The 15,797-nt window shown below is 41.8% G+C and overlaps 2 protein-coding genes across 2 annotated transcripts; one reads left to right on the top strand and one right to left on the bottom strand.

Annotated features, from left to right (window-relative positions):
* Positions 1 to 1,790: 1,790 nt before the first annotated feature.
* LOC143855833 (uncharacterized) lies at positions 1,791 to 4,598 on the bottom strand. The gene is made up of 4 exons (XM_077365889.1): positions 4,354 to 4,598; positions 3,761 to 3,900; positions 2,670 to 3,706; positions 1,791 to 2,516 (listed from the first exon to the last, which is right to left on the bottom strand). Exons 1-4 carry the CDS (start codon positions 4,596 to 4,598, stop codon positions 1,791 to 1,793), a joined length of 2,148 nt encoding a protein of 715 aa, XP_077222004.1.
* Positions 4,599 to 10,349: 5,751 nt separating this feature from the next.
* LOC143856212 (disease resistance protein At4g27190-like) lies at positions 10,350 to 13,213 on the top strand. Its single transcript, XM_077366355.1, has one exon. The coding sequence runs from the start codon at positions 10,540 to 10,542 to the stop codon at positions 13,075 to 13,077; it is 2,538 nt and encodes an 845-aa protein (XP_077222470.1). The 5' UTR covers positions 10,350 to 10,539; the 3' UTR covers positions 13,078 to 13,213.
* The last annotated feature ends 2,584 nt before the right edge of the window (positions 13,214 to 15,797 follow it).

Below are 15,797 nucleotides of genomic sequence, written 5' to 3'. Positions count from 1 at the left end.
ACCCGTGTCTTCCGGCACTTTGGCATCACCTTAGATGGAGAGATGACCATGACTCCTACTGCCCCGTTTGATGTTCTGACCTTTAACCGCATGGCTCTTAATGAAGCAGCGATTGACATCGATGTTCACGATGGAGGAGGCTACGAAGCCAAGGACCAGCCTGCACCGGCACCTCAGCCTTCAGAAGATACATCTCAGTTCTGCACTCGCCAGGATTTGGCTCACATGCAGGAGGCCATTGAGCGATCCATGGCCTCTCAGTTTCAGCAGTTGTCTACCCATGTCGACTCTGCGATTTCGACTCGCTTCCACACCATGACTTCCCACTTTGATGACCAGTGGGCCGCCTATTATCGCTACATCTCCAGTGGTCAGTGAGGCCAGGCGCCGGGCAGTTCTTCTCATCACCCACCGCCTCCTTCGGAGCAGTAGATGGCTCTAGTTCTCTGATGATGGATCCTGTCTTGTTCAGATTTTTTTTTTATATTAGCCTTATCTATATGTTTCTATAGTGTTTGGATTATCAGTTGGTTGTATGGATCATATTTAGGTAGTTGCTTGGATAGTCAGTTGGATCTTTTTGGGATGTATTCCGTTTTATATAATTCTGTCACTGTTATGATGTGTCGTGGATGCTATGTCCTTTGAGTGGTTGTATGCACTTTCATTGGCTCACACCTACTCTCTTTCCTTTTGTTCCACCTTTTTTGGTGATGACAAAAGGGGGAGAATATTTGAGCTCCCAAGTCATAATAATATGCATATATTAAGGGGGAGTAAAGCTCTATGCTCCATTTTTTTGGGACATCAATGCCCATGAAACGAACAAAAAGGTCAATAAATAAAGGTTGCAAAATGACAAACTTTATTTCGCCCTTTCTTACCAGCAGGGAAAAGCTTTTTGCAAACTTTTTTGCAAAATGACAAACTTTTTGCAAAATGAACAAAAAGGTCATATATATATATATATATATATATATACACAACCAATTTAATTTTCCAGTTCTTGAATTTTCTTACCAGCAGGGAAAAGCTTATTTTAACAATGCTTGCAAGGTAGAACTCATTCGAGCTTCAGAAAACTGGGCAGCCTTCAACTATGACAACCCATTCCACCTTAAGAAAACAGGATTTTCCTCCAAAAATTACAGTATACCAGTAATTACAGTATACCATTAATTACAGTATAACAAAGAATACAGTATTCCACCTTCAAAAAATTGGGTTTCCCTCATAAAACTGGGCAGCCTTCAACTATGCACACCACTAATTACAGTATACCATTAATTACAGTATAACAAAAAATAGAGTATTCCACCTTCAGAAAATTGGGTTTCCCTCATAAAACTGGGCAGCCTTCAACTATGCACACCACTAATTACAGTATACCATTAATTACAGTATAACAAAAAATAGAGTATTCCACCTTCAAAAAATTGGGTTCTCCTCAGAAAACTTGCCAGCCTTCAACTCTGCACACCACTAATTACAGTATACCAAAAAAGGGTTTCCCTCAAAAAATTATTATATACAGCAACTAATTACTGTGCACACTTTCAATTAATCCACTTCTCCTCCTTCATCCAACTGGAGCCTCCAATGCATTCTCCGCGGAATAATTACGTGAAAAAAGGAGCTGCACAAGGTACACCCGACCTACAACACCACCACCACACCGAATAAGTATGGAATCGGGGATGTTCTATACTACTTATTGACCTCAATATATTACGTATCATGTACCTATTGAAAACGGGGGCAAAGGGTCCAATGGAAGATTCATCAGGGAGTTATCTCTCCATGGGAGGTTCTCTGCAAGTCCTTTTGTTGTGGCCTAGTTTTCCACAGATCGTACATTTGCGATGCACTCCACTCTGCAATTCGCGGTCAGATCTTCTCGTTCGCGGCCGTCCAGGTGGTCTTTTCGCTATTGGAGGTAATACAGTCTGCAGAGGTTCTGGAGGCAGTTCCCATTGAGTGCGATCTACTGTAGGGTGAAGCACCTCACAGTACGTTTCCCGATACATCTCTATATGAAACCATTTATGGCAATAATCGTACTCATCAAAATCTGTGATGGCAATGGCTGACATGGCATGTCCGCACGGAAGGCCAAGCGTTTGGAACTCACGACATGTACAGGTTTGTTGCAGCAAGTTTACGACATCATGATGATCACGGGACCTGACTTCAAATTCGTGCACACCTACTCGATAAGCAGTATATCCGCGACCCTGTTCCCTGGCCAGTCCCAAATGTTTTTCTGCATAATGCGTGCACTTTGTTTCCCATTGAAGGCCCATCGCTTGACGTTTCTGTATGTATTCGGAGCTCTTAAAACGAGTCAGCTCCACCGCAGCTGCAATCGGCAATTTTCTGGCATCCTTTAGCACTGCATTGTAACACTCCGATCTATTGGTGGTCAACACATCATATCTTTCCCCCTTGAAGTAGAAACTAGCCCAGTTTTCCTTCGGAATAGCGGCTATCCAGTTGTGTGCATTTTCATTCCTCGCCTTAATTTTTTCCATTGTGTCTATGAAAACACTCTCTCTCAAAGCCCTAGCAGCTCTCCAGAACAATTTCTTAAGTAAAGGGTCTTTGAAGTCGGTGTACAGATTGGCGGCGAGGTGACGCATGCAGTAGCTATGGTTTGCAATAGGCATTACTTTAGGCACTGCTTGCATCAACCCCTTTTGTCGATCGGAGCACAGGGTTAATGCGCCTATCCCCTCAGGCAATACGTGCCGCTTCACCAAATAGAGGAACCAGCACCAGCTATCTTCGTTCTCAGTCTCGACAACACCAAAAGCTAATGGAACTAAGCCGTTGTTCCCGTCTACCCCAACTGCGATCAGTAATATTCCAAGATACTTTCCACGTAGATGCGTCCCATCGACCAAAACTATCGATCTGAGTGTTCGTTGGAAAGAACGTATGCTGGGACCAAATGCCCAGAATAAGCGAGCAAATTTATCATCTCCCCCTGGACGTAGATCTCTCGCTCGAAAAACACGCATGTAGGTGCCCGGGTTTGTTCTCATCATCTCAACTATCAGTGCAGGGAGCAAGCGGTACGAGTCCTCCACATTTTCACACTTTATTTCAAGGATGATGTTCATCGCAAGGTGTGCTCTACGGTAGGTCATGGTTATACCCCAGTGCGACTTCATGTACTGTCTTATGATCCTTGTCCCCACATCTTCTGGACGGTCAAATAGGGGTAAGCATGTCTCGGCAACCCATGGGGATGTAGCTAGATGATTATCATTGCCCTTTAAGTGAGATGTACACGTATGGTCGCTCACAAACTTCTTCACTAACACATAAGTCATACGGCTAATGCCTGATATACGCCACTTGCAACCTGGTTCCTTGCATACAACGTCATACTTCTTGGGAGTTGACCGTGACTTCTTGAACATGAATCGCTGCCGAATTGCATACTCCTTAACGGCCTTCTTGAACTGCTTCATATTTGGATACATAGCCCCAACAGTTAACTCATCGAACTGAAGATTATCTGCATCTACCTCATCAGCCCCAACATACATGTCGTCTACTTCCAGTGGCCGACTTGTGCCAGCAGGTAGAAATGGCCAACCATTGGCGGTAGGTGGAGCCACTTCAGGATCATGGGCGGCCTCATCACCCTCCTCATCCTGAACCTCAGCCTCAACCTCGTCATCATCCTCATCATCATCCTCTGCAGGATCATCATCATTGTCATCTTCAGTTCTAAATTCTTCGAAATCACAACCGAAGACATGAAAATCATCCTCCAAAACGTTAATATGCTCCAACGGCACATCTGCATCATTCCCGGGGACAATGATATCTTCGGAGGTAGGGTTCTCATACATATCGTCCGAGAAGTTTTCATTTTGGCCAACTCGTACCCTACACAGTTCAACAATATAAAATTAGGATAGTAGATTGAGTACTTCAATATAAATAAAATTGTACAAGACATACCTTGAACTAAATTGTGCCGAGTCACCTCCTATGCTTGTATTACCCAATTCTGTTTCATATTCTCTTTCTAAGTCTACTTCAAAACGAGAGTCGGGAGTGACAGTTACTCGTTCCGATGGATATCTTAGGTGTGGAATCGGTGGAACGGAAGTAGGAGGTATGCATGCATTATGAGAGGGATTTTGAGAGGGAATCGGTGGTACAGAAGTCAAACGTATGGGCAGGTTATGAGAGGGATTTCGAGGTGAAAAGGAAGTAGAAGGTATGACATTGTTTGTGGGCAGAATTGAAGAATAAGATTAATTTAGGCCATTATCAATTTTTGTTATGTATAGCATCACAGAGTTGAAATTATCTTTCTCAAGCACCTTAACCAACGATTGGAAGATTTCATCGCTATCGACGTCGATTAGAGTGCTTATATATGGATCAACAACATATCGACATTTGATGGATAGTGACACCCCTCCTCCAATACTCCCAATTCGACTGTGGATTAGAGCCTCCAATTCTTTAAGATTCATTCGGGGACTTACCAATAACAATTTCTTACTCCCACCAACATATTCCCAATTAACTTCATCCTTCAGTATGCCATCATAGTGTAACAGCAGAGAAAGCATTGTGCGTGCCAGTTTACGAAGACCTGCAAAGGGCAGACAAGATATGATAAGAACCAGTACGTAAAGGGGGCTTCTCAAGGCGAATAAGTAGAGGCCGACATAAGCAAAACCTTCAGAGGCACACGTTGAAAGAAGAAAATATGACCTTCCTGATTGAAAACTTGTCTGCAAAAGGAGTATATGATATGGTTAAGACTTAAACATGAGAAGAAGATGATAACATATTTTTTCTCAGTACATTTAATACCAGACTGAAGCATGGAAATAATTTAACATAAGTGAACATTGCATTTCAAGTGCACAGGTCACAGTACGAAATCTAGTTTAAAGACGAAATCTACGAGAAATTAGTTTAACATGTTACATCTGGCAAGGATATAATATTTTCTTAATTAAATTACAGCAGAAGGGATTATGGGCACTCAAATGGGGTAGAAGAAGTACCCTTAGATGGTCCATCAAATACAAAAGAAAGTCCTGAAGTTAAAAGTCATGGGTTTTCAGCTACAAAAAATGGGTTATTAGTACCTAAGGGGGGCTTCTCAAGGCCAATAGAGGGGACCTATGGATGGTATTAGAGAAGGGATTATGGGCCCTCAAATGGGGTAGGAGAAGTACCCTTGGAGGGTGCAGCAAATCCAAAGATGGTGCTCAAGTTGAAAGGCATGGGTTTTCAGCTACAAAGAAGGGGTTATTAGTACCTAAGGGGGGGCTTCTCAAGGGCAACAGAGGGGAACTATGGATGGTATTAGAGAAGGGATTAGGGCCCTCAAATGGGGTAGAAGAAGTACCCTCCGAGGGTCCATCAAATCCAGAAGATGGTCGTGAAGTTGAAAGTCATGGGTTTTCAGCTACAAAAAAGGGGTTACTAGTACCTAAGGGGGGCTTCTCAAGGGCAATAGAGGGGACCTATGGATGGTATTAGAGAAGGGATTATGGGTACTCAAATGGGGTAGGAGAAGTACCCTCGGAGGGTCCATCAAATCCAGAAGAAGGTCCTCAAGTTTAAAGTCATGGGTTTTCAGCTACAAAGAAGGGGTTATTAGTACCTAAGGGGGGCTTCTCAAGGGCAAACGAGGGGAGCTATGCATGGTATTAGAGAAGGGCTTATGGGCACTCAAATGGGGTAGAAGAAGTACCCTTGGAGGGTCCATCAAATCCAGAAGAAAGTCCTGAAGTTGAAAGTCATGGGTTTTCAGCTACAAAAAAGGGGTTATTAGTACCTAAGGGGGGCTTCTCAGGGGCAATAGAGGGGAGCTATGCATGGTATTAGAGAAGGGATTATGGGCCCTCAATTGGGGTAGAAGAAGTACCCTTGGAGGGTCCATCAAATCCAGAAGATGGTCGTCAAGTTGAAAGTCATGGGTTTTCATCTACAAAAAATGGGTTATTAGTACCTAAGGGGGGCTTCTCAAGGGCAACCGAGGGGAGCTATGCATGGTATTAGAGAAGGGATTATGGGCACTCAAATGGGGTAGAAGTACCCTTGGAGGGTCCATCAAATCCAGAAGAAAGTCCTGAAGTTGAAAGTCATGGGTTTTCAGCTACAAAAAAGGGGTTATTAGTACCTAAGGGGGGCTTCTCAGGGGCAATAGAGGGGAGCTATGCATGGTATTAAAGAAGGGATTATGGGCCCTCAAATGGGGTAGAAGAAGTACCCTTGGAGGGTCCATCAAATGCAGAAGATGGTCGTGAAGTTGAAAGTCATGGGTTTTCTGCTACAAAGAAGGGGTTATTAGTACCTAAGGGGGGCTTCTCAAGGGCAATAGAGGGGACCTATGGATGGTATTAGAGAAGAGATTATGGGCACTCAAATGGGGTAGGAGAAGTACCCTCGGAGGGTCCATCAAATCTAGAAGAAGGTCCTCAAGTTGAAAGTCATGGGTTTTCAGCTACAAAGAAGGGGTTATTAGTACCTAATGGGGCTTCTCAAGGGCAACCGAGAGGAGCTATGCATGGTATTAGAGAAAGGATTATGGGCACTCAAATGAGGTAGAAGTACCCTTGGAGGGTCCATCAAACCCAGAAGAAAGTCCTGAAGTTGAAACTCATGGGTTTTCAGCTACAAAAAGGGGTTATTAGTACCTAAGGGGGGCTTCTCAAGGGCAATAGAGGGGAGATATGCATGGTATTAAAGAAGGGATTATGGGCCCTCAAATGGGGTAGAAGAAGTACCCTTGGAGGGTCCATCAAATGCAGAAGATGGTCGTGAAGTTGAAAGTCATGGGTTTTCTGCTACAAAGAAGGGGTTATTAGTACCTAAGGGGGGCTTCTCAAGGGCAACCGAGGAGAGCTATGCATGGTATTAGAGAAGGGATTATGGGCCCTCAAATGGGGTAGAAGAAGTACCCTTGGAGGGTCCATCAAATCCAGAAGATGGTCGTCAAGTTGAAAGTCATGGGTTTTCATCTACAAAAAAGGGGTTATTAGTACCTAAGAGGGGCTTCTCAAGGGCAACCGAGGGGAGCTATGCATGGTATTAGAGAAGGGATTATGGGCACTCAAATGGGGTAGAAGTACCCTTGGAGGGTCCATCAAATCCAGAAGAAAGTCCTGAAGTTGAAAGTCATGGGTTTTCAGCTACAAAAAAGGGGTTATTAGTACCTAAGGGGGGCTTCTGAAGGGCAACCGAGGGGAGCTATGCATGGTATTAGAGAAAGGATTATGGGCACTCAAATGGGGTAGAAGTACCCTTGGAGGGTCCATCAAATCCAGAAGAAAGTCCTGAAGTTGAAAGTCATGGGTTTTCAGCTACAAAAAGGGGTTATTAGTACCTAAGGGGGGCTTCTCAAGGGCAATAGAGGGGAGCTATGCATGGTATTAAAGAAGGGATTATGGGCCCTCAAATGAGGTAGAAGAAGTACCCTTGGAGGGTCCATCAAATCCAGAAGATGGTCGTGAAGTTGAAAGTCATGGGTTTTCAGCTACAAAGAAGGGGTTATTAGTACCTAAGGGGGGCTTCTCAAGGGCAACCGAGGGGAGCTATGCATGGTATTAGAGAAGGGATTATGGGCCCTCAAATGGGGTAGAAGAAGTACCCTTGGAGGGTCCATCAAATCCAGAAGATGGTCGTCAAGTTGAAAGTCATGGGTTTTCATCTACAAAAAAGGGGTTATTAGTACCTAAGGGGGGCTTCTCAAGGGCAACCGAGGGGAGCTATGGATGGTATTAGAGAAGGGATTATGGGCACTCAAATGGGGTAGAAGTACCCTTGGAGGGTCCGTCAAATCCAGAAGAAAGTCCTGAAGTTGAAAGTCATGGGTTTTCAGCTACAAAAAAGGGGTTATTAGTACCTAAGGAGGGCTTCTCAAGGGCAATAGAGGGGAGCTATGCATGGTATTAGAGAATGGATTATGGGCCCTCAAATGGGGTAGAAAAAGTACCCTTGGAGGGTCCGTCAAATCCAGAAGATGGTCGTCAAGTTGAAAGTCATGGGTTTTCAGCTACAAAAAAGGGGTTATTAGTACCTAAGGGGGGCTTCTCAAGGGCAATAGAGGGGAGCTATGCATGGTATTAGAGAAGGGATTATGGGCCCTCAAATGGGGTAGAAGAAGTACCCTTGGAGGGTCCATCAAATCCAGAAGATGGTCGTGAAGTTGAAAGTCATGGGTTTTTAGCTACAAAAAGGGGTTATTAGTACCTAAGGGGGGCTTCTCAAGGGCAATAGAGGGGAGCTATGCATGGTATTAGAGAAGGGATTATGAGCCCTCAAAAATTCAATCCCTACACTCTTCAAACTCATGTCTGTCTTCTTTTCGCAAGCACTTTCACATTTAACACCAAAGCTAAATGGGATAGCATGAGTTTTGATATACTAATAATAGCAATATCTTATGGAGCACAACCACCATTTGCGCATTATCATATCACACTGCCACATTTCTCTTAAATAAAATCTTTGCAAATTATTTCTTTCAGATAGTAAAGAAAATAATATGAAAGATAACAAGGGGGTGAAGGCAATGGAGAAAGATATGTGATTATATAAGAATGCCATCTGGAAACATGTACCCCAACTGTAAGAACGGTGTGTTTGCCACAAATGGTTTATTTTTTCTCTAAATATACACTCAACTCCTATTGTTAAAGCATCAATTTCTTTAATGTTTATCTTTTCAAGAATTTGTTGCTCAAAATAAATGGATGTTAAGAAAGCTTTTATTCATGGAAAGTTCAAAAGCATAAATGTAGTTCAAAAGCTTTTAGTATGAGAGGTGAGACTACAAACTACATCTACATCTCTACTATGACAGGTGAGAATACAAATTTGTCAACTGACTACAAACTACATCTCTACTTCGTACTCACACCGAAGACAAATCATGAAAAATAAACTGAGACCAGGTAGGGTTTACTGTTTTCCAGGTTTCATACGTGCTTCACCTTCGTCGAGATCGCCGGAGAGATTGCCTACGGCTCTGTTTGGTTGTCAAAAATCAGGCATCTCATTAGAATTTCGTGGGAATTTTAGATGCCGGCACGTCGTTTGGTTGTGTTTTTCAAACCCGATGGTCAAAACACCCACAACAATGTCGGGATACGGTCGGCCCACGTGGCTCTCCAATGAGAACCGAATGGCAAACCCCCAAAACCGAGTTTCTATATTAGAATTTCAACAGGAATGGCCTTCTCAAACGACGGATGAGGCTCCACGCACTGCTTCGTCGCATATCTTCCGCTAAATTCTTGTAACGAAATGGCATTTGGGAATTTAGTTCCAACAAAATCCTAGTAAGCATCCCTACAACCAAACGTTACTTCAAAACCCCACCCCCATAAGGTCCTTTCATTGCCATTCTGCACAAATCCCCTTTCACTCCCCCTTCCCGCCGAGATTCACGAACCAAACAGACCCGTAGAGATCGCCGGAGAAGAGGACGGAAAAAAAAAAACACAGACGGGAGGAGAGAAGAGGGAAGAGAAAGAGAGGGAAACTGAAATGCTTTTTATTTCTTAAAAGTCATATCACCTATTTCTGCAACAAGGGCATTCTCGTCATTGAAAATTTAGAAAACCAAATTTTGACCCCCTTATGTCATTTTTGCTATAGCTAGACCCCTGTGTCATTATACGATTTATTTGACCCCCCTACGTCAAATCTTCTAAATAGATTATAGATAGATGTATCTATGGTCGTACGTGTGATTTTGACAGCCAACATCCTTCTATTTAATTGGAAAATATGATTGCCTGACTGAACGTGATCCTCGAACAAATGGAGATCCACTACAGACACTATTAAATGGACGGTCCGGATCAATCAAAGGTGGGCCTTCCTAGAATTATGCCACAAAACCAATAATGAACCCAACTATAATTGATTCCAAACAAAGGACTCTTGGTTAAAAAAAAAAAAAAAAAAGCTGAAGATTTTCATGAAGGGAAATGTATTCCCCCCCTAAACGGATAAAATCACCATTTAAATGTTTCTGTGAGAATGGTTCACTGCTTCAAGGTTCACTGCTCTTTTCCTGCACAGTTTCTCGGGATTTCTTTTCCTTTTGCCACGTCAGATTCTCGGGAAACCTTTTCTTTTCCTTTCCCGGGAAAACAAGTGAATAGAGCCTTTGTATTTCCCCCCTAAATGGATAAAATCACCATTTAAATGTTTCTGTGAGATGTCACTTTCTGGATTTGCCCTTTGAAAATAAAATCACAGCTTGGGATTCCTTGTTTGGGCCCCACCACTCCATGTGAAGTGTTGCCCAAAAGGAAGAAAATGTGGATCAATACTTCCAACCAACACCCTGATGCTTTATCTTTTTTACTGAATTCATACTTTGAGGAATCTCCTTTTTGACTTGTTTTCAGAGTTTTGTCTGAGGAAGGAAAATTAAAGTTCCAAACACGTTTGTTGGAGATCACAGCTTCCTTGATCGCTGATTCTCTGGTAACCTTCTTTTACGTTCAAAGAGGAGCTGCCCATTTCATCCACACTACCATGGAGGCTGTGGCTCAAGTTGCTGGCGAGACTATTGCACAACAAGTCCGTTCGTTCAGGGACCTCTCGGCCAATGTTGAGAATCTCAAAAGAGAAATGAAAGAATTAAAGAGCAAGTGGCTTGACATCAAAGCACGGATACGGGAAGCTGAAAGACAAGTGTTGAGACCCAAGAATCAAGTATTGAATTGGGTCACAGAGGTGGACAACATAGAAGAGGACATCAATTCCATAAACTCGGAGTTCGACCAGATGTCGCGCTTCAACTTGAAGTCTCGCTACGAATTGGGTAAGAAGGTCATTAGAATGACCGAAATTGTTGTAAACCTCAAAGGCAGGGGTGATTTTGATGAGGTTGATGTGTGCCCTTCACCCCCGAGAGTGTTGGAGATGCCCGCTACATCAACACATGGTCAGGAGTCATATGAAGAAACCTTATGGCGTTGCTTACATGATGAGAAATATTCAATGGTTTGTGTGCACGGCATGGGGGGAGTTGGGAAAACAACTCTCATGAAAACCATCAACAATCGGCTCGTTGGAACCCAAGACTTTGATGTGGTGATTTGGATAACTGTGTCCAAGGATTTGAATATAGAAAGGACCCAACTAGCCATTGGAAGCAAATTGGGTTTGCTTTTCGGTGGTGATGAAGATCAAGAGTCGAGAGGAAGGAAAATCTTTGCAAGATTGAAGAACTCGAGGTATGTGTTGATGTTGGACGATCTTTTGGAGGAAATTATCTTGGATGATGTCGGAATTCCAAAGCCAGATAAGGAAAATAAATGCAAAATCGTGCTGAGTACTCGTTTCCTTCGAGTATCTAATGCCATGGACGCTGATATGCAGTTTATAGTTAAAACACTAGGGGGCGAGGAAGCTTGGAATTTGTTCCATGAGAAAACAGGGGAGGTAGTGCTTTTGCCGGACATCCAAGCCTTGGCAGTCGAGGTTGTGAAAGAGTGTGGTGGTTTACCTCTAGCAATTATCACTGTAGGGAGAGCTATGCGAGGAAAGGAACGGAAAGAGGTGTGGCGGGATGCTTTAAGGGCATTGAAGGAATCGGCGGTCCCAGAAATTGAAGGTATGGAGCCTAAAGTTTTTCGATCTTTGAAACTCAGTTATGACTGCTTAGAGGAAGATAACATCAAACTCTGCTTCTTGTATTGTGCACTATTTCCAGAGGATTATCCCATAGATGTAGATGGGGTGGTACGATATTGGACAATGGAAGGATTTGCTAATAATGTTGATAACTTGGAGGATGCATCAAATAAAGGGCACCACATCATTAAAAGATTAAAGGACGCTTGTCTGTTGGAGGAGTTGAATACGAATTCTGTCAAAATGCATGACTTGATCCGTGACTTGGCAATATGGATCACATCATCGTCGATGAAAGAAGGCCCAAAATTCCTGGTAAAAGCTGGGATGGGACTAAAGGAGGCACCCAAAGAAAATATGTGGGAAGGGGTTGAGAGGGTTTCATTGATGAAAAACCAAATAGAGAGGCTTCCAACTAGGCCAAATTGCCCTACTTTGGTGTCCTTATTCCTCCAACAAAACGATGTCTTAAGGACCATCCCAAGTAGCTTCTTTGAACTTATGCCACAGCTTAGGGTTCTTGATCTTAGTTACACCCATATTGAAACACTTCCAATGTCCTTATCGTCATTGGTGAATCTACGTGCACTCATTTTAAGAAACTGTCGCAGTTTGATGAAGGTACCACCATTGGGACATTTGAAACACCTGGAGTTTCTAGATCTCAAAGAATGTAGGGGCATTGGAGAACTACCTCAAGGCATTGGAGAATTGGTTAATCTTAAGAGTTTGAATTTATCATATTTGCTTCGTGTGACAACAATTCCATGCAGAACGATATGTAGCTTATCTAGTCTAGAGAAGCTAAGCATGATCGGGACACCGATAAAATGGGCAAAGGAAGGAGGGCTAGAAGATGTGAATGAAGGCACGGGTTATAGCTTAGCAGCGCTAGCAACGTTAACACACATGTACAAACTTTATATCACAATAAAGGATATTGATTGTCTTTCTCAAGATTCTTTCCATCCGCGACAACTGTCGAGTTTGAGGAAATTCAATTTTGAATTTGGCAAAAACGATATGGACCTGATTCCACTGCATGGCGATAAAAACTTGTTCGTCTATGGATGTGAGTATTTCCCTCCTTGCTGTAAGATAGTACAAGAGTACGCAGAAGGCATAGGTATTTATGAATGTAACGGTCTGAAACGAGGAATTTCTGAAATAGCAGGCCATTCTCTGACCTTAAGAAACCTTAGTATTGCCGGTTGTCCCCAAGTGGATTGCATTATAGACAACGGAGACGTAGGACACAATATTGAGTGGATGCATCTCTCTAGGTTACCAAATCTGAAGAAGCTAATTATGGGACATGGAAGCCTAAGTCTTCGACAATTGAAAACATTGCTTATTGATTCCTGTGAACAGTTGAGTGGTACTCTCTCAACAATGCACTCCCAAGTTTACGCCGCCTACAGCTTGGCCAATTAAATGGATTAAGAAGCATTTGTAGTCCGAGGGTGTCTTTCACTTCCTTGGAAACGATGCAGATATTTAGCTGTAAAATATTGAAGAAGCTCCCTTCATGCCCTAGCATTCAAATATTTAATGCGAGAAGGGAATGGTTTGAAGAATTAGATTGGGAAGATGGCGAGAATACCAAGTCCCACTTCACCAATGCTTTGGGAAGACGACAGAGCATGCATTAATCGCAGCTCTTTCATTTTGTATGTTCCCTTTTTGTTTTCTTTTTTTTTGAATGGCTCCTTTTGTTTTCTTTTATATTAGTACTTGTAAAAAAAAATCCCGTGCTACGTTGTGATACAGGGGGAGAAAATAAAGTGAGATGTGTTTTGTAATGCCCGGCCCATTGTGATATTTTTTTAAATAAGTGTGTCATTATCAAAAATTGAACTTATGGCTACTTTTTTTCTAATGAGTGTCATTATCAAAATTTATCTTATAACTAACTGCTTGGAATGGGTGTCGTTACCAACATTAGACTCACGATTGATTGCTCGGAATGGGTGTCATTACCAAAGTCGAGTATAGGATTAATTGCTTGGAATGGTTGCCTTTGCCAAAACCCATGCTTTTAGAATAGGGCAGTTTCAAAAGTGTTATTTTCTGAGTTGGGTGCCATTATCAAAATCTTATATATATGATGTTTTGTTATTAGTAACTAAGTCTTCTAAGCAAAGGTCCTAAATAATAAAGTATTAATGAGATTTATGCTCTTTAGGGATTTCAATTTAGGTAACTAGTATTGCAGTAGAAGTGTAGTGTAAAGAGAGATATTTCCTTATTAATCTTATTTAAAGGGGGAAAGTAGGAGAGATGGGCATAATTCGTTAGTGTCTCTTTTTTTGAATTTTTGGATTAGCATGATCTGTTGCCATAAGGATGACCCAATCAATTGCTTAACTAAATAAAGTATGGTGGGAGAATTTCTACATAGTTTCCACAATTTTTTCTTCTATCAGCTGACATCTATTAGCTCTTTTATTTTGTTTAATTCCAATAGAATAGCTTACTAATTTCTATATATGTGTTTTTTTCTTGAATGTGGCTTGCAGGGTGAAGTGAAATATAGAGGAGCCTTTCTTAGCTGGTTTTTATTTAGGTGAGAATAAGAAGGGAATTACCAATCAAAAAAAAAGAAGGGAATTAGATGATGTGGGTGCTGTTGTTTGAAGGGAATTAGCTTGTTTTTATTTAGATGATGTGGGTGCTCTTGTTTCTTAGCTTATATGTATGTCTTTATAAATAAAATGAATGGAGCTTTGTTCTCTCTCATAAAATGAATGGAGTTTTGCTCTCTCTCTCTCTCTCTCTCTCTCTCAAACAGTGGGTGTGAGAGAATAGCTTACTATATATATATGATGTTTTCTTCTATCAGCTGACATCTATTAGCTCTTTTATTTTGTTTAATTCCAATAGAATAGCTTACTAATTTCTATATATGTGTTTTTTTCTTGAATATGGCTTGCAGGGTGAAGTGAAATATAGAGGAGCCTTTCTTAGCTCGTTTTTATTTAGGTGAGAAAAAGAAGGGAATTTACCAATCAAAAAAAAAGAAGGGAATTAGATGATGTGGGTGCTCTTGTTTGAAGGGAATTAGCTTGTTTTTATTTAGATGATGTGGGTGCTCTTGTTTCTTAGCTTATATGTATGTCTTTATAAATAAAATGAATGGAGCTTTGTTCTCGCTCATAAAATGAATGGAGTTTTGCTCTTTCTCTCTCTCTCTCAAGCAGTGGGTGTGAGAGCGGTTGGAACCCACAATCTTTTTAAGGATATGTTTATCATTTTTCAAATGAGGAATACTAAACTGAAGCGCGCCTTTTACATTTAGCACTGAAAAATGTAAAAGTAAATGCTCTTTGGTGATTTTTGCTAGGGTACCCTCCCCTTATCAAATACACAAGGGTATTTAAGTAGCTTATTAGGGATGGCTTTTTGGAAGCTCCCTGATCCTCTCCTTGAAAATAACAATGTTCGAAGTTCTCTAACACAAGCTTTGACACGTGGGCATAAGGCACTTGAGTTCTATGTAGATTTGTGCTCCTTGTTTTTGAAGGACAACAACACCAATTTAAGAAAAGCAAGTTTGGCAACCAAAACTGGACATGATATGTCTCCAATTGAGCTATGGGTAGTGAAATGTCCAGGAAGTTTGTATTCTTCAAATCTGACCTTGGAGTTTATCCGTAGAGCTTAGTGGTTTCGGTGATTTTATTCAGACAATATCCAAGACCTAAACGATTTTTACCGGTTGATATCTTCTAGAATAAAATCCTTATTGAAAATTGATGCTGGATAGGGTGTTCGATAGACTTCCTCAAAGAAGCTTATCCTTCCCTAGACTTGTGTATTAACTGAGCTAGTGGTTGAAACCACATCTCGCAACTCAAGAGCGTGTGCTTTCACGCAATTACATATGCATCAGTCTTGACCTTGCAAAGGAAGTTTAAGGAGATTGCACTTAAGTGGGTTTTCTATATTTTTTTAGTGGGGTGTCTTAATCCTCTATGAGAAGATCTTGGGTCGAAGAAATTTCATTCATACAAGTACGAGGTCTCTAGAAGGAAGCCCCTCCCTCAAGTTTCATCAAGATGAAATTTGGCGGATCCAGTTTAGGAAACCTACGTCCAAAAATGAGTGGGTGGGGGGAGTCTCATTCTCAGGTCAGAAGGCCTCCTTCACCCTCT

The sequence above is a fragment of the Tasmannia lanceolata genome, unplaced genomic scaffold (assembly GCF_043159265.1).
Source record: "Tasmannia lanceolata isolate RefF3 unplaced genomic scaffold, GAP_Taslan_0.1 ptg000023l, whole genome shotgun sequence".
In the NCBI taxonomy this organism is placed as follows: domain Eukaryota; kingdom Viridiplantae; phylum Streptophyta; class Magnoliopsida; order Canellales; family Winteraceae; genus Tasmannia; species Tasmannia lanceolata.
The sequence above is the reverse complement of the archived record's forward strand: the minus strand, read 5'-3'. Positions and strand labels throughout refer to the sequence as shown.

Excerpts from the sequence above, each read along its gene's own strand:
- LOC143855833 (XM_077365889.1), bottom strand. The coding sequence starts at position 4,598 with ATGCTTTCTCTGCTGTTACACTATGATGGCATACTGAAGGATGAAGTT. Across the intron at positions 3,901-4,353 it reads AGCGATGAAATCTTCCAATC|GGTACGAGTTGGCCAAAATG; the intron begins GTTGGTTAAGGT and ends TGAACTGTGTAG. Across the intron at positions 3,707-3,760 it reads GGATGATTTTCATGTCTTCG|AGGATGATGATGAGGATGAT; the intron begins GTTGTGATTTCG and ends ATGATCCTGCAG.
- LOC143856212 (XM_077366355.1), top strand. The coding sequence starts at position 10,540 with ATGGAGGCTGTGGCTCAAGTTGCTGGCGAGACTATTGCACAACAAGTC.